This window comes from Neopsephotus bourkii, unplaced genomic scaffold, assembly GCF_033783945.1.
Source record: "Neopsephotus bourkii isolate Nb327-2 ecotype Australia unplaced genomic scaffold, CSIRO-AGI_Nbou_v1 NB_1189, whole genome shotgun sequence".
Taxonomy (NCBI): Eukaryota; Metazoa; Chordata; class Aves; order Psittaciformes; family Psittacidae; genus Neopsephotus; species Neopsephotus bourkii.
This window is the reverse complement of record NW_026901674.1, coordinates 417,748-438,515: the sequence shown is the minus strand read 5'-3', so window position 1 is coordinate 438,515 and position 20,768 is coordinate 417,748. Positions and strand designations below refer to the sequence as shown.

The window sequence follows — 20,768 nt, the reverse complement described above, 5'->3', positions numbered from 1 at the left end:
AACAAACAGGAATGAGTTATGAGAAAGGGGACGGGTGTTGCCAACACTTTGAAAAAGCCGGTTGGGAGCAAGCTCCGCTATCCTCTGTTTCAGGATGTGGTTTGGGAGAAAGATGCATGCTGTAACACAAACCAGCCAATGCAAGGTATTGAAGCCCTTCCTGTATCTTTGCAAGCAGGATGGATGCAAACCAACATAAACCAGCATTCAGTGTGTATTTATTACACTTCCCTGCGTGCCTGATGACCTGCAAGGAGTCTGCTCTGCATCTGGGAGAGGGTGATTCGTTAGACTCATGAATCACAAAGGAAGGAAGAAAGGAAAATGCAGCAACATATGGTTTTGACTGAATGGAAATGACTGCACCAAACTGTGAACTCAATTCTGTATTAAGAACAACTAATAAAAATAATGAAAAATACACATGCTTTTATCCAGCTCTCATTTGAGATGCTGCAAGGGCTGGAGCAGCTCTGCTCTGGAGCCAGGCTGAGAGCTGGGCTGGGTCAGCCTGGAGAAGAGAAGGTTCCTGAAGGGGAGACCTTAGAGCAGCTCCAGCGCCTAAAGGGGCTGCAGGAAACCTGGAGAGGGGCTTGGGACAAGGGCCTGTAGGGACAGGCCAAGGTGAATGGCTTGAACCTGCCAGAGGGGAGACTGAGATGAGCTCTTAGGCAGAAGCTCTTCCCTGTGAGGGTGCTGAGGCGCTGGCACAGGGTGCCCAGAGAAGCTGTGGCTGCCCCATCCCTGGCAGTGCACAAGGCCAGGTTGGACACAGCGGCTTGGAGCAAGCTGCTCCAGTGGAAGGGGTCCCTGCCTGTGGCAGGGGTTGGAACTGGATGAGCTTTAAGGTCCCTTCCAACCCAAACCATTCCAGGAGTCTATGATTTATTGGGATGCATCCAAAACAGACCCCTGTTCAAGGTGCTGCCCACCGTCACTTTGAAGGACTAACTCCTCAAAGCTATCGAAGGTCACCATATTTTCCCATTCAGATACTGACCCAGCTCCAGGGTGCACAAGACTTTCCACTCAGAGCAGCAGTACAAAGGGTAGGCCCTCAGCTTGGAAGCAGCTCAAAAGCAATGGTTCTTTTTTAATCTGAGCCTGATGGAAGGGTGTGTAGTTTGCTATCACAACCCATTCCCAAAACCATCTGGGAAGCCCATGCCCTGCCTGTCCTGTGACACAGTGGGACCTCACCAGAGAGGTTGGGCAGGAAGTTGATTGCACCAATGAAGATTTCAGCTTTTTGAAAGACCTGCAAATATAAAGGTCTTTTGAATAATAAAAACCAAAACCAAGAGTCTGGTAAAAAAATAAATCATCCCCTATATTGTTTTTCCTTATTGTATTACCCCAAAAGGTTAAAATAGAAGTACTCACAACCGTGTGATCCCAGAGGGAGTGTCTGCATGACATGTTCTGCATACACAGAAAAAGCAACTAAAAACCATGCAGCCTTTGAGGTGCAAGAAGCACATGGCAGCTCATCCTTGTACCTGTTGCACTCTCAGGTCTGCTCATGGCAGCCTTTTACTACCACCTCTGGATAATGATGGTCACTGTTAGAGGGACGAATAACACCTGAAAAGTTCAGCCCCAACATCAGTAATTTTTCCTTCACTCAAGAATGGACTAAAACCTGGCGCAGGAATGAAATAACCTGGAATTTGCTCAAAGTAAACCCGGAGTCATTATACAGTATTTACACTGCACGTATGAATCACAACTGTTCATTTTGCTATCAAACAGATGGGAGCAAGAAGTACCTTATTGTTGGAATAGATTATGTGCTGCTTAAACAATGCTTCGTGGAAGGCTGTGCAACAAAAACAAACATGTCTGTTCTGTAGTAAATTGTTACAAAACAAAACTTAATAGAGCTGGCAGCTAGGAAGCAATTGCAGTGGGGTTGGGTAGTCTTAGTGAACAGAACTCGTTGCAGATGGGCCTTCGCAATCTGGGTAATTATAATGTGAATGAACACCTATTGATGTCTGCCAATTTAAAATGCACATGAACTTCTTTGAGGCCTATCCCATGTAAATTTAGTAGACCCCATTACAACTAGGCATAGCTTTGAAAGGAAAGTTCATCCTCTTTGTAAGGACAGTGGGGACTGCAACCTCCTTTTACAAGAAGTTTGGTTACAGCATCATATTCTTTCAATGTACTCAAAAACTCAAGGTCAGGCATGGACTGCATCAAAGACTGTACTTCAGTTAGCTACCCACTGTCATTATGCTTTATGCCCCTTACTCCTTTTGTCTTGCCTTACTTTCAGCAAGCATTCCCATCTAATAGCTCTACATTTTACCACCCACACATCCACTGTGTTTTAACAGAGCTGAACAGCAAGCCTGACCCTCTTCAGAAACATCTCTCTGTCTATGCACTATATTATTGCAGCATACAATTGTGGGGAGCCCAAAACGTGCTGTGCGCTGTGGGGAAGAAGAATTACGAGGATAATTACTTCTAAATAGGAATGATAAGAAATTGCACGTCCTCTAGATTGTATCTCCACAGTGGGAGCTGTCTGGCACAATGAGGGGGTCACAAGCAGATGAGCTCTGTGTATTGTGCACAGGGACTGTATGCACCATGTATTTGCATATGCTGAGGAAGCAGCAGATCAAGAGAACTGTGATTCAGGACCAATAGCAAATTAAGACCACTATGCACCGTGCCCATTACAGACATTATCTGAGCCACCTGCCTGCTTTTCACATCCCTTCAGTGTCACCTGCATCCCCAAAGTGTCTTGTAACTGCGACAGACCCAGGAGGAAGGTTCCTGTAGGTCCATATAGAAAGGTTACAAAGCCATTTCAGAACAAAACCAAAACCAGTAGCCAGCCCCCTCCCAGTATTTCCATGGTTCAGCTAACCAACACGGAAAGAAACAACAGAAAACACAGTAGTGTCCACTGGGAAGCAAGCTGAGATGGCCACCCATTTCACTGAACTGAAAGTCAACTCAGAATGCTTCAAGAAAGCCCATAAATTATTCTATCACAGAAGGACCATTTCAGATGCTTTTTGTTTCCCGTCAATACAAATCTGGCTGGGCTCAGTAAGTTATATTAAATGCACATGTATCTCCTTCAAGCCACATTTCATGCTCTCCAAACATCTTCCTCTAAATTAGATCCTTTCATATTCCTTGAAAAGCTTCATTCTTAATTAGGAAAGAGTTCTGATTTTCCATTTTCATTAATTCATTTGATTTCAAGATTCTGAAGCCAGAGTAATTGCAACTAAATGAAGCTTATTGAAAGGCAAGAGGATACAATCAGTTTCAGACAATGAGAAATTTAAGGATTTTATTTTAATGCAAGGGTAGGTCTAAATGTCCTGGCTAAACTGAATCCTTGACATTGCAACAATCTCCAGAGAAGCAATGATATATGTTTTGCTTCTCTGAATGAACTTGGAGGGTTGGCTGGATTAATGCTTAAATCACTTAATTATTTGGCTTAATTCACAGGCTGTTCTTCTCTTTCAGATCTCTCCCGCTCCCCTCCAATCACACCACTCCACTGCGTCAGGTCTGTGCCAAGATCTCCGAGCTCAGACTTTGTTCCCTCTAAACATCCTTTCATATTATGTGGCTCAGATTAAATCTTCTTCGCTAATTTGTTATTGCAATCACAGATATGCTTCTGGATTCAAGTTCCCTTTTGCATCGCAAAGACTTGAACACAAACCAGAAGCGAGGAGTCAGTATTTCATTTCCACTCTTTCACACTGTAATTTCTCTCTGATGGTCTTCTGAAGATATTAGTATTTCTGAAACTAATGGAAGGGGCAGTTTCACCCCACTCTTGGGCTAGTTGGGATAACTTAAACTTTCCAAAGCTTTACTTCCAAGACACATGAATCATTTTTGCATCCTGGAATGTGTCCTAAAAGAGAGAGCTGAAGATTTCCTACTAAAGCAAAAGATACTGCAAACCTGTGGGCAGCATCTCACATTCTTCTGCTTAATTAGACTTTCTTGACAGACACCCCATCTATCCATTTACATTCTCATAGAAAATAAATGACACATAGGAGTGCAGAAAGCTTATCTAAGACAGCAATCCCCCGAACAAAAAACATATGTTGTATTCTGAATGATACCCAGAGATTTAAAGTATTACTGACCAGCATATTTCTTGCCACAAAGGCAAAGACAAAACACAGATGAAAATGCCATTGCCATTAATATATATGCAAAAACCTGTAAACAGAATGTACCTTTTATTTATAAAATGCATTCCCAAGGACACTTAACAAGATTACAGAAGGCCAATATGCATCCAAGTCCTCCTGTAGATAATTTGCTTAAGGATTTTCTATTGCTGAGCATAGACAAAATCTGTTCCTTTTTTTATTACCCATAGGTTCAATAAGAGTAAAATGATATTTCTTGAACAAGATCTCTTGTTACATATTAGATAAACTTGTGGATGCAAAAACTAACCCTGTAGGGAGGTTATATAAATTGATATTTAAGCTTAGCAAAGATCTACTTTGCACTAAGTCATCTAGAAATAGCACACCCTTTCTCCATTGAAGGGCATGAGGTAAATAACTGAGGAGGTAAAAACAGATAATCAATTATTTCACTTGGCTTCAGGGTTAGTGCTGAAATTTTCAGCCCCTTGGAGGAAAAAGAACACCCAAACCAAAAATCAATATAGCACAGCGTTTTGAGATAACACAGAGAGAAGCATCTCAAAGGCATTTGTAACATGTGATAGGAGCATAAAGAAAAGTCCGCTGTCACCTTCAGCTGCTCCACCACGCAGTGTAAATGAACAAAAATACTCTTGTTTTGTGGCTGAACTGACTGCACAGGTCTAGAGAACACTAAAAAAGGGAATTCTGCAGGAGGCTTGTAAAACATTTCAATTACCCAACCTCAGTCTCATGGACCAAGGCTGCAGGACAGAAAGAGCCAGAGTAGTTTTGGGTCAGCCAGCGGATGCTGCAGTCAAATACCCATAGGGAATGTGGGAAAATGGACTTGACAGTAGCTCTGGAATAATGGAAGAAAGCAGGAGTCACTCCTCAACCTAAAAGATGAGGAGCAAGTAAAGTTATATGCTGCAAACTCTATTTTAATTGTTGTTTATGTGACTGGACCTCTTTCTAAAATCTGCCTGTGCAAACCCCTGCCTACCAAAGCATCCCATCATGGGAGAAGACTGTCTATCTGTCTTTCTGGACAGCTTTTCATTGCCTCAATGCTAACAATTCATTCAAATGTGTATTTACGATGTTTCTCCCTCTTTTTGTCACTCAATTATTTATATGATTCCTGTTCTGCTTTTGCTTGCCTTCCCCCAGGACCAGAAGCCAGTGAATTAGCACAGGTAAGAGACAATAATAAAGATCATCTGAGCCAGTCTATTTGATGCAGGTTTGCCCAAACACAATGAAACTCTGACAGCATGTTGATTTAAATGTTGGTGAGGGCCTGAAACTTTCTGTTTCTTAATTCATTTTCAGAGATTTCTCCCTCAACCCCTTCCCAGGATTAAACCCCAATGGAAATTTAAACACAAGCATACCCAGTAATGGGCTATGATACACAGAGCATTTATGCATTCACACTGGATGGATTGTGTGCCATATGCTGCTGAATTTCCATTGCCTTTGGAGATTTATTGTCTTCTGAGGGAAAATTCTCACTTTCAGACACAGAGGATCCTTCCTTTTAGTCCTAGAACTACAAACCGACTATCCTTTGTAGGAGGAAAAAATAAAGGGAAAGATAAAATGAGAGCAGGAAAATCCTATTTTCCATCTTAGCGTCGGGAAGAGTTAACAACCACAAGAGATGTATTAGTGAGGGGCACTGAGTGAAAAAATCTGTTGAGCACCTGACAATGTCTAACAATAGGCCAACCGCAGCATCATCTGCCCCAAACACGCCACGATCTGCATCCCATCGACTTCCTTCACAGCTACTGACACAAAACTGCAGGAAAGACACTGGAAGGGAAAGCAAAAACCCCTCACAACCAGCTCTGGACTGAGCATGTTTTCATTCAGATGATCCTTCAAAACATCCCCCCCACACCCCAACAACCCCAAACTCATCACCATGTCTCTGTTCACTGGTAATTAAAAAGAAGACAGCTCTGCAACACAGCCCATGTGATCCACCAGGACTTTACAACCCCAGTGTCCCAGAGCGTGTTTTGAATTACTTTGTGCTTATTGTAAACAGTTGGAATTGTCATCCCAGGATTTGGTCTATTTATGATCCTCTGCAGTTAAATCCTCTCCTCCCTTCCCCCTTCCTGAAAACCTTTTGAAGCTTTGATGCCTCTCAGAGTAACAGATGACACAGATACAAGTCCACTGCTGCCACCCAAACATTGCTTAGGACATTGTACTCCCAGAAAGGCACTGAAGGGCCTCTGGTGAAGCCTGATTATTTCTGTGCCACAAGTTCTCCATAAAACGCAGAAACATTCGAAAGAGACTGCACCCAGCTCTCGAAAGATTAATCTGTCCCTGCAAGCTTTGCTTATAATATTTTATAGTATATACTCTGGGAAGAGGCAATAAGGAAAGTGCTACTACAGGACACAGCAGTTCACATGGACACCTACTTTTTCAAGACCTGTCTCAGCAGAATGGCTAATACATCACTTTTGAACCTACAAAACTCCTCAAAGAAAGGATTTCCTCTGGCTGTCTACTACCATTCACTAAACTATCATGCATGGTCATAAAGCCTCTATTGCTGCTGTAACCAAGTGCCTCTGAGGCAGAGATCATAGAATCCTGGAAGGGTTTTTGTTGGAAGGGACCTTAAAGCTCCTCCAGCTCCAACCCCTGCCACAGGCAGGGACACCTTCCACTGGAGCAGCTTGCTCCAAGCCCCTGTGTCCAACCTGGCCTTGAACACTGCCAGGGATGGGGCAGCCACAGCTTCTCTGGGCACCCTGTGCCAGCGCCTCAGCACCCTCACAGGGAAGAGCTTCTGCCTAAGAGCTCAGCTCAGTCTCCCCTTGGGCAGGTTCAAGCCATTCCCATTGTTCTATCCTTACAGGCCCTTGTCCAAAGCCTCTCTCCAGCTTTCTTGTCAGCCTCTACTATCTCAGTTTACAATGACCAACTACAGCATGGAGAAGCTGATTGATTTGCCCATGATTACATGGAAACTCTGCAGCACATCACGAAATTTCCTAAGTCCTTTCAGAGCCGTTAAGTAATTCCTCTCTACACCAAAACTCTTCAGGTAATAAATACCCCAACCTCCATTAATCCGGATCCACCTTTGTGATTTCAGGGTCCATCCTTGAATTAATAACATTTAAAAGAACAAACAGGAGGCTCAACTTTTGTTAGGGCGTATTCTCTTTGCCCAGTTGAGACAGGATTATAGTGAGTGCTTTAGTTGCCTATGTTCTGTTTAGAGTTTGGCTCTAAGTTTTGTAAAGCTAATAATTAGAAGAGAAAGAAAAGCTACGGGGCAGCCAAGTCTTCATCCTAGTAAAGAAACAGAAGTGTTCCCTATGAAGTTTTAGGTAGTTAAAAACTCAGAGAAATCCAAATCTTACTCTTTGAAATGCAGAGATGGCAAATACATGCAAAGCAAGTTTTATAAAGTAGAAAGAATAGTCTCCCCATCAAGTCACACAGAAAGCAGTGTATAGGACCTCCGAGGCTCCTGCTCCATGTCAGGATCAGTTATATCTCTCTCATTAGCATCTGTTTCTCTGTTTTTTTCAGAAAATCAAGTGCACTCAGAGACTTCAAAGCTTCCCTTCTTCACTGTATGCATGTAAATACATCCTTTTCTCATTATCTTCATTACTGAGCTCTTACTTCTGCCTGGTAAGGCCATTCTTCTTGTCCCTGCTTGACAGAGAGCATATCTAAGTGACACAGAAACTAATTACTCCCTCTTACTTCCCTGCAGCCATTTACCTACTGGAAGATTTATCATGCCTCTTCCTCCCCAGGCTGACAGTCCCGGTCCTTTGTCCTCACCGTGGGCTGTAGCTTCAGACCTCCAAACATTCCCTACTATATTCTCCCCAGGTGTCTTACCCCTCTCATTTATTTTAACGGCTGTTTTCCTTCCCAGTAATTATTCAATGAGGATCTGGTGTGAAACACAGTCTCCAGGGCTGCAGTCCCCTTTGAGATTCAACACCTCAGTGGTCTGATCCACAGCTTCTCATCTATACTCACATCTATACTCCAACCACTAGGTTATACATAAACAGGTTTGCACCCCACTGATGTTCTGGAGCCATTAGTGCTGCTTTTTTTCCCCTCTCTTCCACAAAGCAAGAAGTCCAACGTTACATGGAGGTTGTGGTGGTTTAAACCCTACAAAAAGCAATGTACCATGCAGCCACACACTGATTTTCCCTTTCCCCGCAGTGGATGAGGAGGAGAGGTAGAAAAAGGTAAATCCCATGGGTTGAGACAGGAACAGTTTAATAATGAAAATTAAAATATAATAATAATAATAGCAATCATAGGGAAGAGAGAGGAATAAAATCCAATAAACACAAGTGATGCCCAATACAGTAGCTGATGCCCACTGATACCCAGCCCAACCTGACCAGCGATTGGTCGCTCCCAGGTAACTCCCCCCAGTTTATATACTACACATGATGCTCTATGGTATGGAATATGCCTTTGGCTAGTTTGGGTCAGGTGTCCTCTTTCTGCTCCCTCGTGGCTTCTTTTGCCCCTCCTCTACTGAGCATGAGACTGAAAAGTGCTTTATCAAGGTCAGCACTATTGAGCACCAGCTAAAACATCAGTGTCTTATCAGTATTACTCTCAGACTAAAGCCAAGCAGAGCACTGTGCCAGCTACTAGGATGAATATTAACTCTGTCCCAGCTGAAACCAGACAGAGACATGTACTTAGACTTCTGAATTATGACACCTTTATAGCCCCTAAAAAAACCCCAAACCAACGGCAAAAATCCCCCCAGAACTTAATGCTGCACCATGTTGTATAGTTATTAATTCAACAACATGAGTTTGTGAAACTTTGGCTGTTAAAACATGGCATTATTCACCAGACTTCTGTTTTTTGTACTCCTGAGTCATATAAGGTAGCAGAATGCATAGAGGAAGGCTTCTGGAAAGGTTCATTATTGTCTCTATAAATAGCAGGCGTTTGCCAGATATGGGTACCCCTCTGTGGTATCGCAGTGTTAGTGAACACTATGTTTAGAGCAGGACTTAGAAGCACAGGAGCAAGCCAGCATCTTCTAGCACATTTAAAAGTATATATAGTCTTTCTGGAACTTGTCATCCACGCTCATCAACATATAAATAGAGAAGGGCTCTGCAGGGGTTCCTCCTACTGTGCCCACTTCCTGAGATGATGAGGGAAGGAGCCTTTTAGAGCCTTATCACAAAGCTTAAATGAGAAGTCTTGCTTAGTAGAAGACTGAAGAGTTTCAGAGAAGAGCTGAGATGGACACTCATTGAGATGTGCAAGAAAATGACATTTCAGGACTGAATACATTGCTTACACTTGGAGAAAGAATTAGGAAGAGCACAGATGCCATGTGTGTGCTTGTCCTCCGAGGGATTCCTGAGAAACTGACTCAACTGCCTCAGCTGAGGGATGCTGCATTAATCCCTCAGACAACATAGAGACTGCTTTTAAAGAAGCCTAAATTTCATGATACATTTGATAAAGAAGGCACATAAACTGTGTGTCCCCCCATCTAAATCAAATTCTAGTTTGCAAATCAAACCCCCCAGATCAAAATTCAGCTTGCACCTACAAACTTTACCTTAGGCTAAATACATGGGACAATTTATTTTCTTTCCATACATCAAAGCTGTGATGGTGACATTGCAAGAAACAGGAAAACAGCTCCCTAAAATTGAAGAAGCAAATTTGCACATTCTGAAAGACGCAGAGGAAATGATTTTGTGGGATAGGTAAAGACAGCACCAAATTGCATTATGACTTTTTTATGCTGAATCAATTTCTCACTAGTTCACAGTAGACTGCTGGCTTCCAGACTGCACACCTAAAGAACAGATCATGGAAGTGATTTCTTTAGTGTTCTTGAGGAACTTTTAAAGCTCCAACCACTATGACAAGAAAACGTATGCATATGATATGAAAATATAGCACGTAAGAATGTAAAATGGCACAGTGGCTGCAGAAAGAAAAGTATTACCAAATCATTTGGCTTGATTGTGATGGCCTAAGTGATACACCTTGGTGAGACACAGCTTTGTGCTTGAACAGGGATATATTGATTCATCTTTCACTGAGAAAGATGAAGACTTCGCATGAAAAACAAGACAGCATTGCCTTTGAAGCCCTTCGCCTAAGTTGTGTAATAACAAAGGCTGTTAAGAATTGGTTGATATTTCTGTGCAAAACAAGCATCCCAAACTATTAATATTATAAGAAATGTTGTTCAGCTCTAACACACAATAATGGGGGAGCCCCACAAGACACTTATTTCATATACATCAGTCAAAATGCCTGTAGCAGCTGAATCTGTTGCAATTTTTAAGTTCTTTAATGATGACACAGAAAATATCTACACTTTCAGTGTCTGAACAATGGTTTTATTTCTTACACAATACACTTCTGTTTTTTCCAGTGCCTTGTCCTAAAATTAGAACAGTTTTATCTATGTATATCTCTACCTAGTATATATGAATTTTATGACATTGGCAAGTATGCTACAAGGACACGCTGATAATCTCTCTGCTTCTAAATGTAATTCCTTCCTAACACCACGTCGGAAGTACTGATAGGAATTTCACTCAATGGTATGTATCTTCCCTCACAGCTACTGGATTTGATGGTTTGAGTTTGATGCACAATTTTGTTATAGCCTTATTCAGCCATTTTTTTCCTTACATATGGTTGCAAAACATTTTCAAACCAAGATTTAAGAGCTGAATCCTGAGACAAAGTTGGAAACCGAGTAGCTGTATGCATGTACAAATACAGAATGAATGAGCAAATGAGCGAATGAATGAATTAATAACACTATAGATACTGACATACCTACTATATCAATACAGATACAGATATACCTACTGGGAAATTCAGCAATGAAGTGGGGAGTAGTCAGGAATCTCTTAAAGAAATGGCTCAAATCCAGCTGTCATTCTCCCCATCCCAAACGCAGAGATTTGGAGACATTGCTAAATACTAATTCTGTGAAGGCTGCAATTAGAGTTGATTTCAATTCCACACATAGAGATTTCTTTTTGCATTAGTTAATAAAAGATGTAAGGAAGCGTGTTAAAACTAATCAATTCAATTTTAAAACAAATTCGATGCTCAATGATTACTTTGCGTATTTGAGAGCAGAAAAATGTAACAGATGAAAGAAAACCACATAATAAACTAAAATATTATGTCTCAAAATGTGGCTTAAAATGAAGTGTTCCCATGCCAGCGTTAATCTCCCTCACAGAAAGGCGATCACACTAAACTTGGGTTGATTAATATGGCTCGTCATACTCTATAAAAATCTCAATTAATGTTCTTCATAGCACTTATAAGCTGCTCTTAAGTTGTCTCCAAGACTGGAACAGTGGAAATCCTTGTTCACAGCATTGCAAACACTCCTCTTCCTTAATTCTTTGAGAACGAGAATCTTGGAAATCCTTGTTCCCTTGTTCTCACAACACATGCGCGACTTATCCTCAAGCACACAACATCCTTCTTCCCTCCAGAGCACCAAAGCCTTCCTCCCTAAAAGCTGCAGAGCAAGAGCACAAATACAAATAACACTTCTCATCTGAAAAGGCCATCACCAAAATCAAATTGATGCCCCATGGCTTGGATTAAACTTTATTCCCATTTTATAGATGGAAAAGGGTAAGGCAATAAAAGGGGAGATGTTCGACTACACAAAGCAAATAATTTAGGTTTCCATCTTAAAAAGAAAACCCCAAACCCAACTGTTTCTATCCATATCTTGTATTTGCCCTCTGAAACTTGTAGTGTTCCCAGGCTCTTGATGCTTGGTCTCTGTAGGGCAGTGGTTTCCTTTTCTCTCTCCCTCCTATGGGGATCCTGGGAAACAACCACTTCGGTCTGGAGGGCTCCCACAAATCACAGTTTAAATCAGCCCAGCCCTATTCCCTTTCTTCCTTTGTAATCCACATACCATGGCAGTAAGCAATTCTGCACTAAATTTGCAATAAAAAAAGAAGGTCAATGTTTTGAAATATCTTTTTTTTGTTGTTGCAATTGATGACTTTTACAACCAAAAATGCTAAAATAATAAATAGAAACTCAATAAAGTATGAAATATAGTGCTTTATGTTGAATTATGGGCATTTACACTGATTTAAACTCCTCTCTCCAGGGTGCACTTTTGGGGTTTGGTTTTGTTTTTTACAAATGCCACTCACTTATTCACAGTAATTTACATGCCTCAGCGTTTCTCAATGGCTGCTTTGCTGACAAACTCAGCGTCTCTTGGCATTAAAAGGTTAAAATCCACTTTGCCCTCTGACTATAACAGAAATACCTTTGCAAGCTAATGATTGTAACAGGCTGGTCTGTTCCCGAGTAAACATTCTAGGGATTTCCTGAGGTGTTGTTTTGTTTTCTCTTTTTTCTCCCCCATCTTTTTAATTGATGGCAAAGAATTCAGAGGGCACAGCCAGCTTAGATATTATTTCAGTCAAAAAATGTGTATATGCTGTCTTTCTATATGCTTTTTCAACTGAAAAAATGCATTTACACAGCTTCTGGATATTCATTTTATAGGGAAAAAAAAGAAATCTTTAAAGCTTATCCAACTCATCTCCTTCTGCCAGCTCTCCTTGCCAACTCTTTCTTAGTAATGCCAGTAAATGCCAAAAGAAGTCTGGTTTGAACAAGGTTTCTGTCTGTTGAAACCAAGAGAAAGGCAGTTGCTGTTAGAGATGCTCGATTTAGGGATCCCACTTGGTCTTGTGCTGCTGAAAAACCCACCCTGACATGTCAGCGTGGGCAGGAGGGAGTGTGCACTGTTAAAACAGCAATAGGCTAGAAGTTGCTCTGAGGACAAAGTTACACAGTTCCTCTTATTGGCTTTTTCCACTACAGATTCATTCCCAGAAACTCTCCCCTCCTTTGAAAAAGGCAGATTCAGGATCTGCCAAGGAAACGGTCCTTTTTGGGGCAAGGATACCATGGCTGTTTAGATTAACACGTCGAAGAGCTTTTGTCTCATCGCCACTTGCCAGGAGTTGAAGCAGACCCTCCATCAGCAGCGTTTCAGTACAAGATGTACTTAATGTGAAAACATCTAGGGGAAGATGATGGAATGGGTGAAACTAAAGTAAATTATGTCCTCTGAGAGACACCAGGGTAGGATTGCATCCAAGATTGCTGCCCGAAGGAGCCTGCCATCGCCAACACTCACACAAATGAAGTGTGCCGGAAAACAGGCATCTCTATGAAGAGCTGATCTTCCCCTAGCTAGGCAGCAGCTTGGAGTGAAGACGTTTGCTCCTGTGCCCATTTCAGTGGCCTCAGACAGCAAATCCTATTCTGAATAGCAAAATTATCCATAGGCTTCACTTTAAACTCACAATGTAAAATGCTGCTACGCCAGGAGACAAATCACTCCAGACAGTGACAACTGCCTGGGAAGGGTCTGGCAGGCTCATCCCCAAAAGACTGATTTTGTGCCGGAGTGCTTACTTAATAAGCTCCTCAAAGGATGTGGTCAATGGAAAGAGAAGGAGAAAACAAGGAGATGAACCCTGCCAAGAAACCACCCAGTAGCTCCTGGTGGAGGGAGATGGCCAGAAGAGGATGGGGAAAGAAGTTCATTCAGCAGAAGCACAATAAAGCTGATCCTAAGACAGGAGACACAGTAAGGGCAAAGGAATGAGGGCAGGACCTAAGAGCACTTCATTTCCTGACAGTGATTCAAACTTCAGAGGAAACAACATATTAGCATCCTCGGACTTGGAGCAGAGGATGAAAAGTCAACAACAAGTCAGAGCTGCGGCAATCCCCAGCACAAACACAGGCTGCGCTGAGGTGGGATGGAGCAGCCCTCAGGAGAGGACTTGAGTTGTTGGTCAATGAGAAGCTCCCCATGACCTGGCTTCATTGAGCGCTTGGGCCCAGAACCCCCCCATGTGCTGGGCTGCACCCCCAGAGCATGAGCAGCAGCTCCAGGAGGGGATCCTGCCCCTCCGCTGTGCTCTGGAGAGCACCCCCCTACAGCCCTGATCCAGCTCTGGGGCAGCAGCACAAGAGGGATGTGGAGCTGTTGGAGCGAGGCCAGAGGAGGCCATGGAGATGCTGCGAGGGCTGGAGCAGCTCTGCTCTGGAGTCAGGCTGAGAGAGCTGGGCTGGGGCAGCCTGGAGAAGAGAAGGCTCCTGAAGGGGAGACCTTAGAGCAGCTCCAGTGCCTAAAGGGGCTGCAGGAAAGCTGGAGAGGGGCTTGGGACAAGGGCCTGTAGGGACAGGCCAAGGGGAATGGCTTGAACCTGCCTGAGGGGAGACTGAGCTGAGCTCTTAGGCAGAAGCTCTTCCCTGTGAGGGTGCTGAGGCGCTGGCACAGGGTGCCCAGAGAAGCTGTGGCTGCCCCATCCCTGGCAGTGTTCAAGGCCAGGTTGGACACAGGGGCTTGGAGCAAGCTGTTCCAGTGGAAGGTGTCCCTGCCTGTGGCAGGGGTTGGAACTGGAGGGGCTTTAAGGTCCCTTCCAATACAAACAGATTTGTCATTACACTGACAAGAAATATCACAGGCACTTCCTTGCAGCACAGGGATGAGATCAAGCCCAGTAAAACACCTGCACTCTGGCTCATGCATGATACAAATGAAAGTGCATCACACAAATTACTGCCAAATGCATTTTTCCTCCTGTCTCACTAAGCTTCATCCCCTCACCGTGTCTACAATGTCATAAATTGCAATAGTTTTCTTAAATTAAGCTTCAGGGGATCAATTCTACTTGAAAACTGTGCCCTTGAGGAAAGGCAGTGCACAAAAGGAAGAGACAATCTCCTCACGACAGAAGCTGAACACAAACTTTCTGCTAGGATATCCAAATGATACAGATCATCTTTACGTCATCTACACAAGCTTTTCAAACCAAGTGGCAGGTCTTTTGGCAGTCCTTGCATATCTAGAAGAATAGCAACACTGAAATCCTTTTACTGTCAAGATATTACCACTGCATTTTAAAAGGGCTTATGATCGATCCTAATTATTTTTTTCTTATCAAGCTTTGTGCTGCATATATAACCTCTATGATTTCTCATTGCCATGCTGAGAAATGAGAAATATCCCTTGAGAAGACATAAATCAACTCGGGTTTGGGTAAATCATATTGAAATAGAATTAGAATTCAACAACAAAGGCATCAGGCTCATTAACAGTAGCACTCAGTGGATCGACCAGCTACATTTACCTCTTCAGCCCTAAAATACACCTTGCAACTGAGGTATATTTGAGGTATAAAACATAAAATTGCAACTGAATGCAATTCAGTTTACTTTGGGTTCTTGAGATAAGGGTCTTCATCACAGCATATGTCATCACATTTAGTTTCCATGTTCTTCCCCTGCTCAGGGCACTTTAGTCCATGGAAAGGCCCCAACTTCTTTTAGGTGCTACCTGCAAGCCCTCAAACAACCCCTTGCTAGGAGCTGAACACTCCATACACCAAGAGCACACGGTGGGAGAGAGCCCGCAGTAGGAACCGTGTTGTGTTCAGTTTGTCTCAGGGCAATCACAGTGAGAATTAAGCATAAGAACAAGGGAGATTCTCCTTTTGCCTGTAAAAAAATGATCACATATTCCTAGCTGGAAAGCAAAGTATTATTTGAATCCAACACTGAAATTCATACCTTACGCTCGCAAGAGCTGTTGCAAGAGACATGAAATAGCCAAGTATAAGCTAAATTAATTCAATATGAAAAAGCCTCGGTACAAGCACTTTACAAACCCAGCACACTGGGTTTTCAAGATCTTAGTTTTAGATTCTAACACCACGCTAGAGCATTGCTTGCATTAACTGCATCATTAAGAGCAGAATGTATTTTTCCATTTTATGATGGAAAGGATGATCTGTTTGTTTGGGCTTTCTTTTAACTAAATACCAGTCTGAAAGCTCATGTTAAAGAACATCACCTTGCAGAGGAGCGGGTTCCTCCAGCTCAAATCTGAGACACTACCTCATAGCTGGTGGGTCACAGGCAGCAAATGCAACAAAGCCCTTCTGCAGAGTCCCATCATATACAATTGCTGGCAGAGGGAGGCCGGGTGGTACAGGGAGACAGAGCTCGCCCAGGACTGTTATATCACTGGCAATCTTTACTGGCCAAGTATGACAGAATTCCTTCCAACAGCTCAGCGTGATACAAGCTCTTGAAAGGGACTTTCACCCTATTGAGGGCTCCAAGATGCTAAGGGGAAGGGAGGGTGTGTGTGTGTGTCTGGTGGATGGTTAATATAAAACTCTACGTTTTCTGTTTATTGGAATAGCAATCTCCCTCAATAATATCTGCTATTTATACTGTGCATAAACTATAGCACAAAACCTTACAAACTTAACACACTGGATCACTTAAGCTAAAAATGAAATGGACCATTTTCTGGGATGAATCCCAATTGCTTAACACTTCCCAGTATGCCCAAGTGTTTCAGGCAGGAAATGAATACTAGTATATCTAGTTGAAACTAGGGCACTGATTCAGTGCAGACAGAGAAAAGAATTTCCCCTACTCAATCACCAATGCAAAGTTTTTATTGGTGGTCCAAGCTCCAGGAATTTCTCAAGCCTGTAGCTGCTATGTGAGATCCAGCAAGTCCCTAGAAGCAGGATAAATCTACTGACATTTCTAAACCATTCAATAAGTGCAATTATCAGGTTGATCAATTGGCTAAACATGGGTACAGGGCTAGATGGGAAGGAGGGAATATACTTTGCTCTATTAAGACCTTCCTCTTGCAAAAGATAAGGTGAGAGGGATGGCTTTACCTGCTTTTGCTCACCCAATGAAGCAATCCAGCTCCACTAGCATAGTTACAGACAACCAGCTGGGTACCAGAGGAGGTGACACACTCCCTTTCCTAAGAACTTCCATGCAAAATTATGCTATTTCTGAGTTAAACAATTGTGGAAGAGGTACTAAATAGCAGAGGATATTTGAACTGATCAGCCTTCACCATGGCCCAACAAGGGAGGAGTATAGATATAAGGAAAAGCACAAGAACTAGCAGACTGTTCACTAGGCTGAAATTAATGACTACCAGGTCACTAACGAAAGGCTCAAGGAGCAGATATCCCAGATAATTCCATCAAGGATTAGTGCAGTTTCTCACACCCTGAGGCTGTCAGTGCCACGCTACATTCCCAGCTGATGACACAGCCTCAGCAGCATGCAGAGCTCTGCTTCTTCCACTTGATACTCGTGAGTCATAAAAATATGGAGAGGCCTATAAATTCTGTTTATGCTTCTCTCTCTCTTAAGATATGTAAAACAGCTATGTAAAAGAGCTATGAAAGCTGTCCTCTCAGCCTTCAAAGACTTGTTTAAGCAGCCCTGTATGATTCCCCTTAATACAATTGTCTGGAAGTCTAAACTTTGGTAATTATTTCAAATGAAAAAGAACAGCAAGAGGCTGTGTTGAAGGGAATATAAACAATTATCACTTGCACGAAGGCTATGCCAGTTATGAAATAAACTTGAATGTGTTTGCTCTCAAAAACACGGAGCACTACATCAACTATCTGACATAGCAGTCCCCTCAGCTGTACTCCACGCATCAAACCCGATATTAGAGTTACACAAGAGCACCAAGAGATACAGAAAGGAGGGGGAAATGTGAAGCAACAATGAGATCTTGTTGAATTGGGGTCTTTCTAATGGGTACACCAATAACCTTATAACAATACTGAAGCTGATGTGCACACTATAACCCCTGATGATAGACTGAGCTATGATAGACTGTGCCTGTTCTGGCAGTTTGCAAGAGAAATGCAGCAGTGCAAGAGCATAAAGGTCAGATCAGATGGGTAACGCTCATCCCTGCCTGGCAGCTTTGAACATGTTCTTGATTCTCTAGCATTAGTCCTGTGACCTTTTAACAAATTTAAAGTTGCTTCTTGTTCCCTCCAGTGATTCTTTGCTTCAATGGCCAAAACCCCCTATCTCAGGAGGTGTTGAATTAGGACCTTACAATGAGGGAATGAAAGAAATATGCAAAAAGGGGAAAAAGAACCAGTGTAATATCTGGATTTGATAAATCCAGAAAACCTTAAAGATAGCCAACAGCTGTGAGAGCACATGATGCTCTTACAGATAGTGGTGAATTTCACATTGAGATTCAAGTAATCATTGTCCAGAATGGCATCCAGATAATCAAGAGTCTGATGTTTGTTTATGAACATCATCCATAACTTCTTTGCAAGCTCAATGAGATGCAGTGCATGTTAAGCAGTAAAAAATGGTAATCTTCTGCCACTTACATGCAGAATCTTCTGAGGTGTGACAAGCATGCATTTAAAAAACAGAAGAATTATGGTCTAAGGATATATTTATAGCTGGCCTTCATCTTTATCTCTGCATTTCATTGCTAGAGTTTATATTCAAATTATAGCATCACACCAAGAAAGAAAAAAAAAAACAGTATTGCTACAAGAAAGGGAAGTCTGTCTCATCTTTCTTTACTCCTCTTTTGAAAATACTTTTTTAAGATTTCAGTTTGCAAACCTGATTTATACCAGCCTTACCAAAGGAAGGAAAATAACTAGCACTAGCTCAGAATCTGGCCTTGGAAGCTTAAATTAGGTGGAGCAGTTTTAATGTTCTCTGAATCCATTGCCCCCTCCTCCAAGGAAAGACAGATTTCTGATTTATTTGGATTTAAAAGTCATTGGTGCTGCAGTCGTAGCTGTTCTTCATCAAGGAACCCTCTGCAGGTCCTCCCGTCCTCTCTGCCCACCATGAGCATCTTTATTTTCCTCTGCTTGTCTCTAACCCCAATAGCAACAGATCCACACTCTGGTGTGTGGAAAGCCATCCATCATTCACTGCTGAACAAGAGGTCCAACTCTCTGAATGCTGGGGAGAGATTGCTTTTCCAATATACTTTTTATATACAGAGGCAGAGGCAATACTTTCAAAAAGCCAAGTGAGATTCACTGTGATTCCAGTGTGTTAAGGGTCTAATCCCTTAATAGATTTATATCCCTTAATAGATTTATGCTTCTACCTTAATAGACTCTATGATTCTAATCCATTGACTCCATTGTGTGCATCTACTTTCTCATAGTTAATTATTTTAAAGAAGTTATACAGCAAAATGTGCTCATTCCTCTAAACATCACCCAAATGTAATGATAAAAAACCAAAGTGATCACATCATTTGAAAGCAACCTGGACTGGCAACTTGCAAACACAAAGCAACCTAAAGTATTTCAGTGCTTTCCAGCTCCTCATGCAGTGCTTCAGAAACCACAGAATCACAGAATGGTTTGGGAAGGGACCTTGAAGTTCACCCAGTTCCACCTTCCACTGGAGCAGCTTGCTCCAAGCCCCTGTGTCCAACCTGGCCTTGAACACTGCCAGAGACGGGGCAGCCACAGCTTCTCTGGGCAACCCATCCCAATGCCTCACCACTTTCTTAGTGAAGAAACCACACTCAGCTCCATGTGTTGGCTGGTTTCAGGTCCTTCAAAACCTGCCCATGTTCAGCTACATTAAAATTTGTCTTCACATATGGCAATCATAGCCTGATGGAGCGTACGCCTATGTATGGAGCAGTTTAATACTGCACTCAAATGGACACAGAGATCAGAATTACCAAAGTATGTGCATAAGCATCAAAAGATGTAAAGCATCACCCAGTAAGAAGTTGCATCTAACTTGCTTGTGTGCTTTTAGAAACCACAGGAGATTAAATCTTTCAAAGCACTTTATCAGCTTCATGATTATATCTGAGTCCTTCCAGGGGCCAGCAATGGCATTCACAGATCTTGCACAGCCAAGAGTAGAGAAAAGCCCCATACCTGGGTGACAGATGCCACAATCAGAGGACTCTTATGTTTACTCACATAATTGATCGCATCATATATGCACAAAATGCTTTCGGTTTCCCAGAAACTTAATGCATTTTAAGGTCTGGACTAAACCCTGGATCCAAAGCCAACTTCATTAATGGAGTGTGTCACTCTGGGAGAATGAATGTCAGCTCAGGGCAATGCCACGCTGGGATCCCTCCCAGCATTACAGCTATTATATGTCTGCCCTGGATGGTCTCTGGCAGGCAGTGTTTCCCCACAGTTATGACCTTTTAAACATAGAAAGGGAGCCAAGAAACCCTTAATGCCCATGTGAAATGCTTCCTGCCTGGGGCTTGTCTCTCCAAGAGAAGACAACGTGTTTCAGGCTCTGGTCTAACACAACCAATGTTACCTGACCGACAGCTCCTGTGAAGCAGGATCTGGCACACATTAACCAGTGTGCGTCCCGAACAGGGTGTGAGGATAAAAGCTGAAGCCAAACAGATGGTCTTCGAAAAATCTTCCCTAAAGTGTTCTGTGTACTCAGACTTCACTTACCCAACTCTCATCAAACTTGGCTTGATTTGCAAATCTCCAGCCAAGTTTGAAGAAAAATATTCAACTGGAAACATGCAGGGAAAAGAGCAATTTTCTTGCACTTAAATAATATAAAAATGAAACAATTTTCTTCAAACCCTAGGAAAATTTAAGCAAAACAGAACCCAACCCTCTTGGGTTTGAAACCGAGTGCTAGAAAACAACCATCAACACGGAATGC

At 42.5% G+C, this 20,768-nt stretch overlaps 1 protein-coding gene across 2 annotated transcripts in view; it reads right to left on the bottom strand.

Moving 5' to 3' along the window:
* Window positions 1-20,768, bottom strand: part of ADAM12 (ADAM metallopeptidase domain 12) — a 187,412-nt gene that overhangs the window by 144,955 nt on the left and 21,689 nt on the right. The window contains exon 1 of one of the 2 annotated variants that reach the window (XM_061364102.1): window positions 7,939-8,026. The exons of the other annotated variant lie outside the window; for it this stretch is intronic. Coding sequence (XP_061220086.1) covers window positions 7,939-7,953 — 15 coding nt within the window. The 5' untranslated portion in view covers window positions 7,954-8,026. Of the gene's footprint in view, window positions 1-7,938; window positions 8,027-20,768 lie in introns of those variants that run through there. 2 annotated transcript variants of the gene reach the window in all.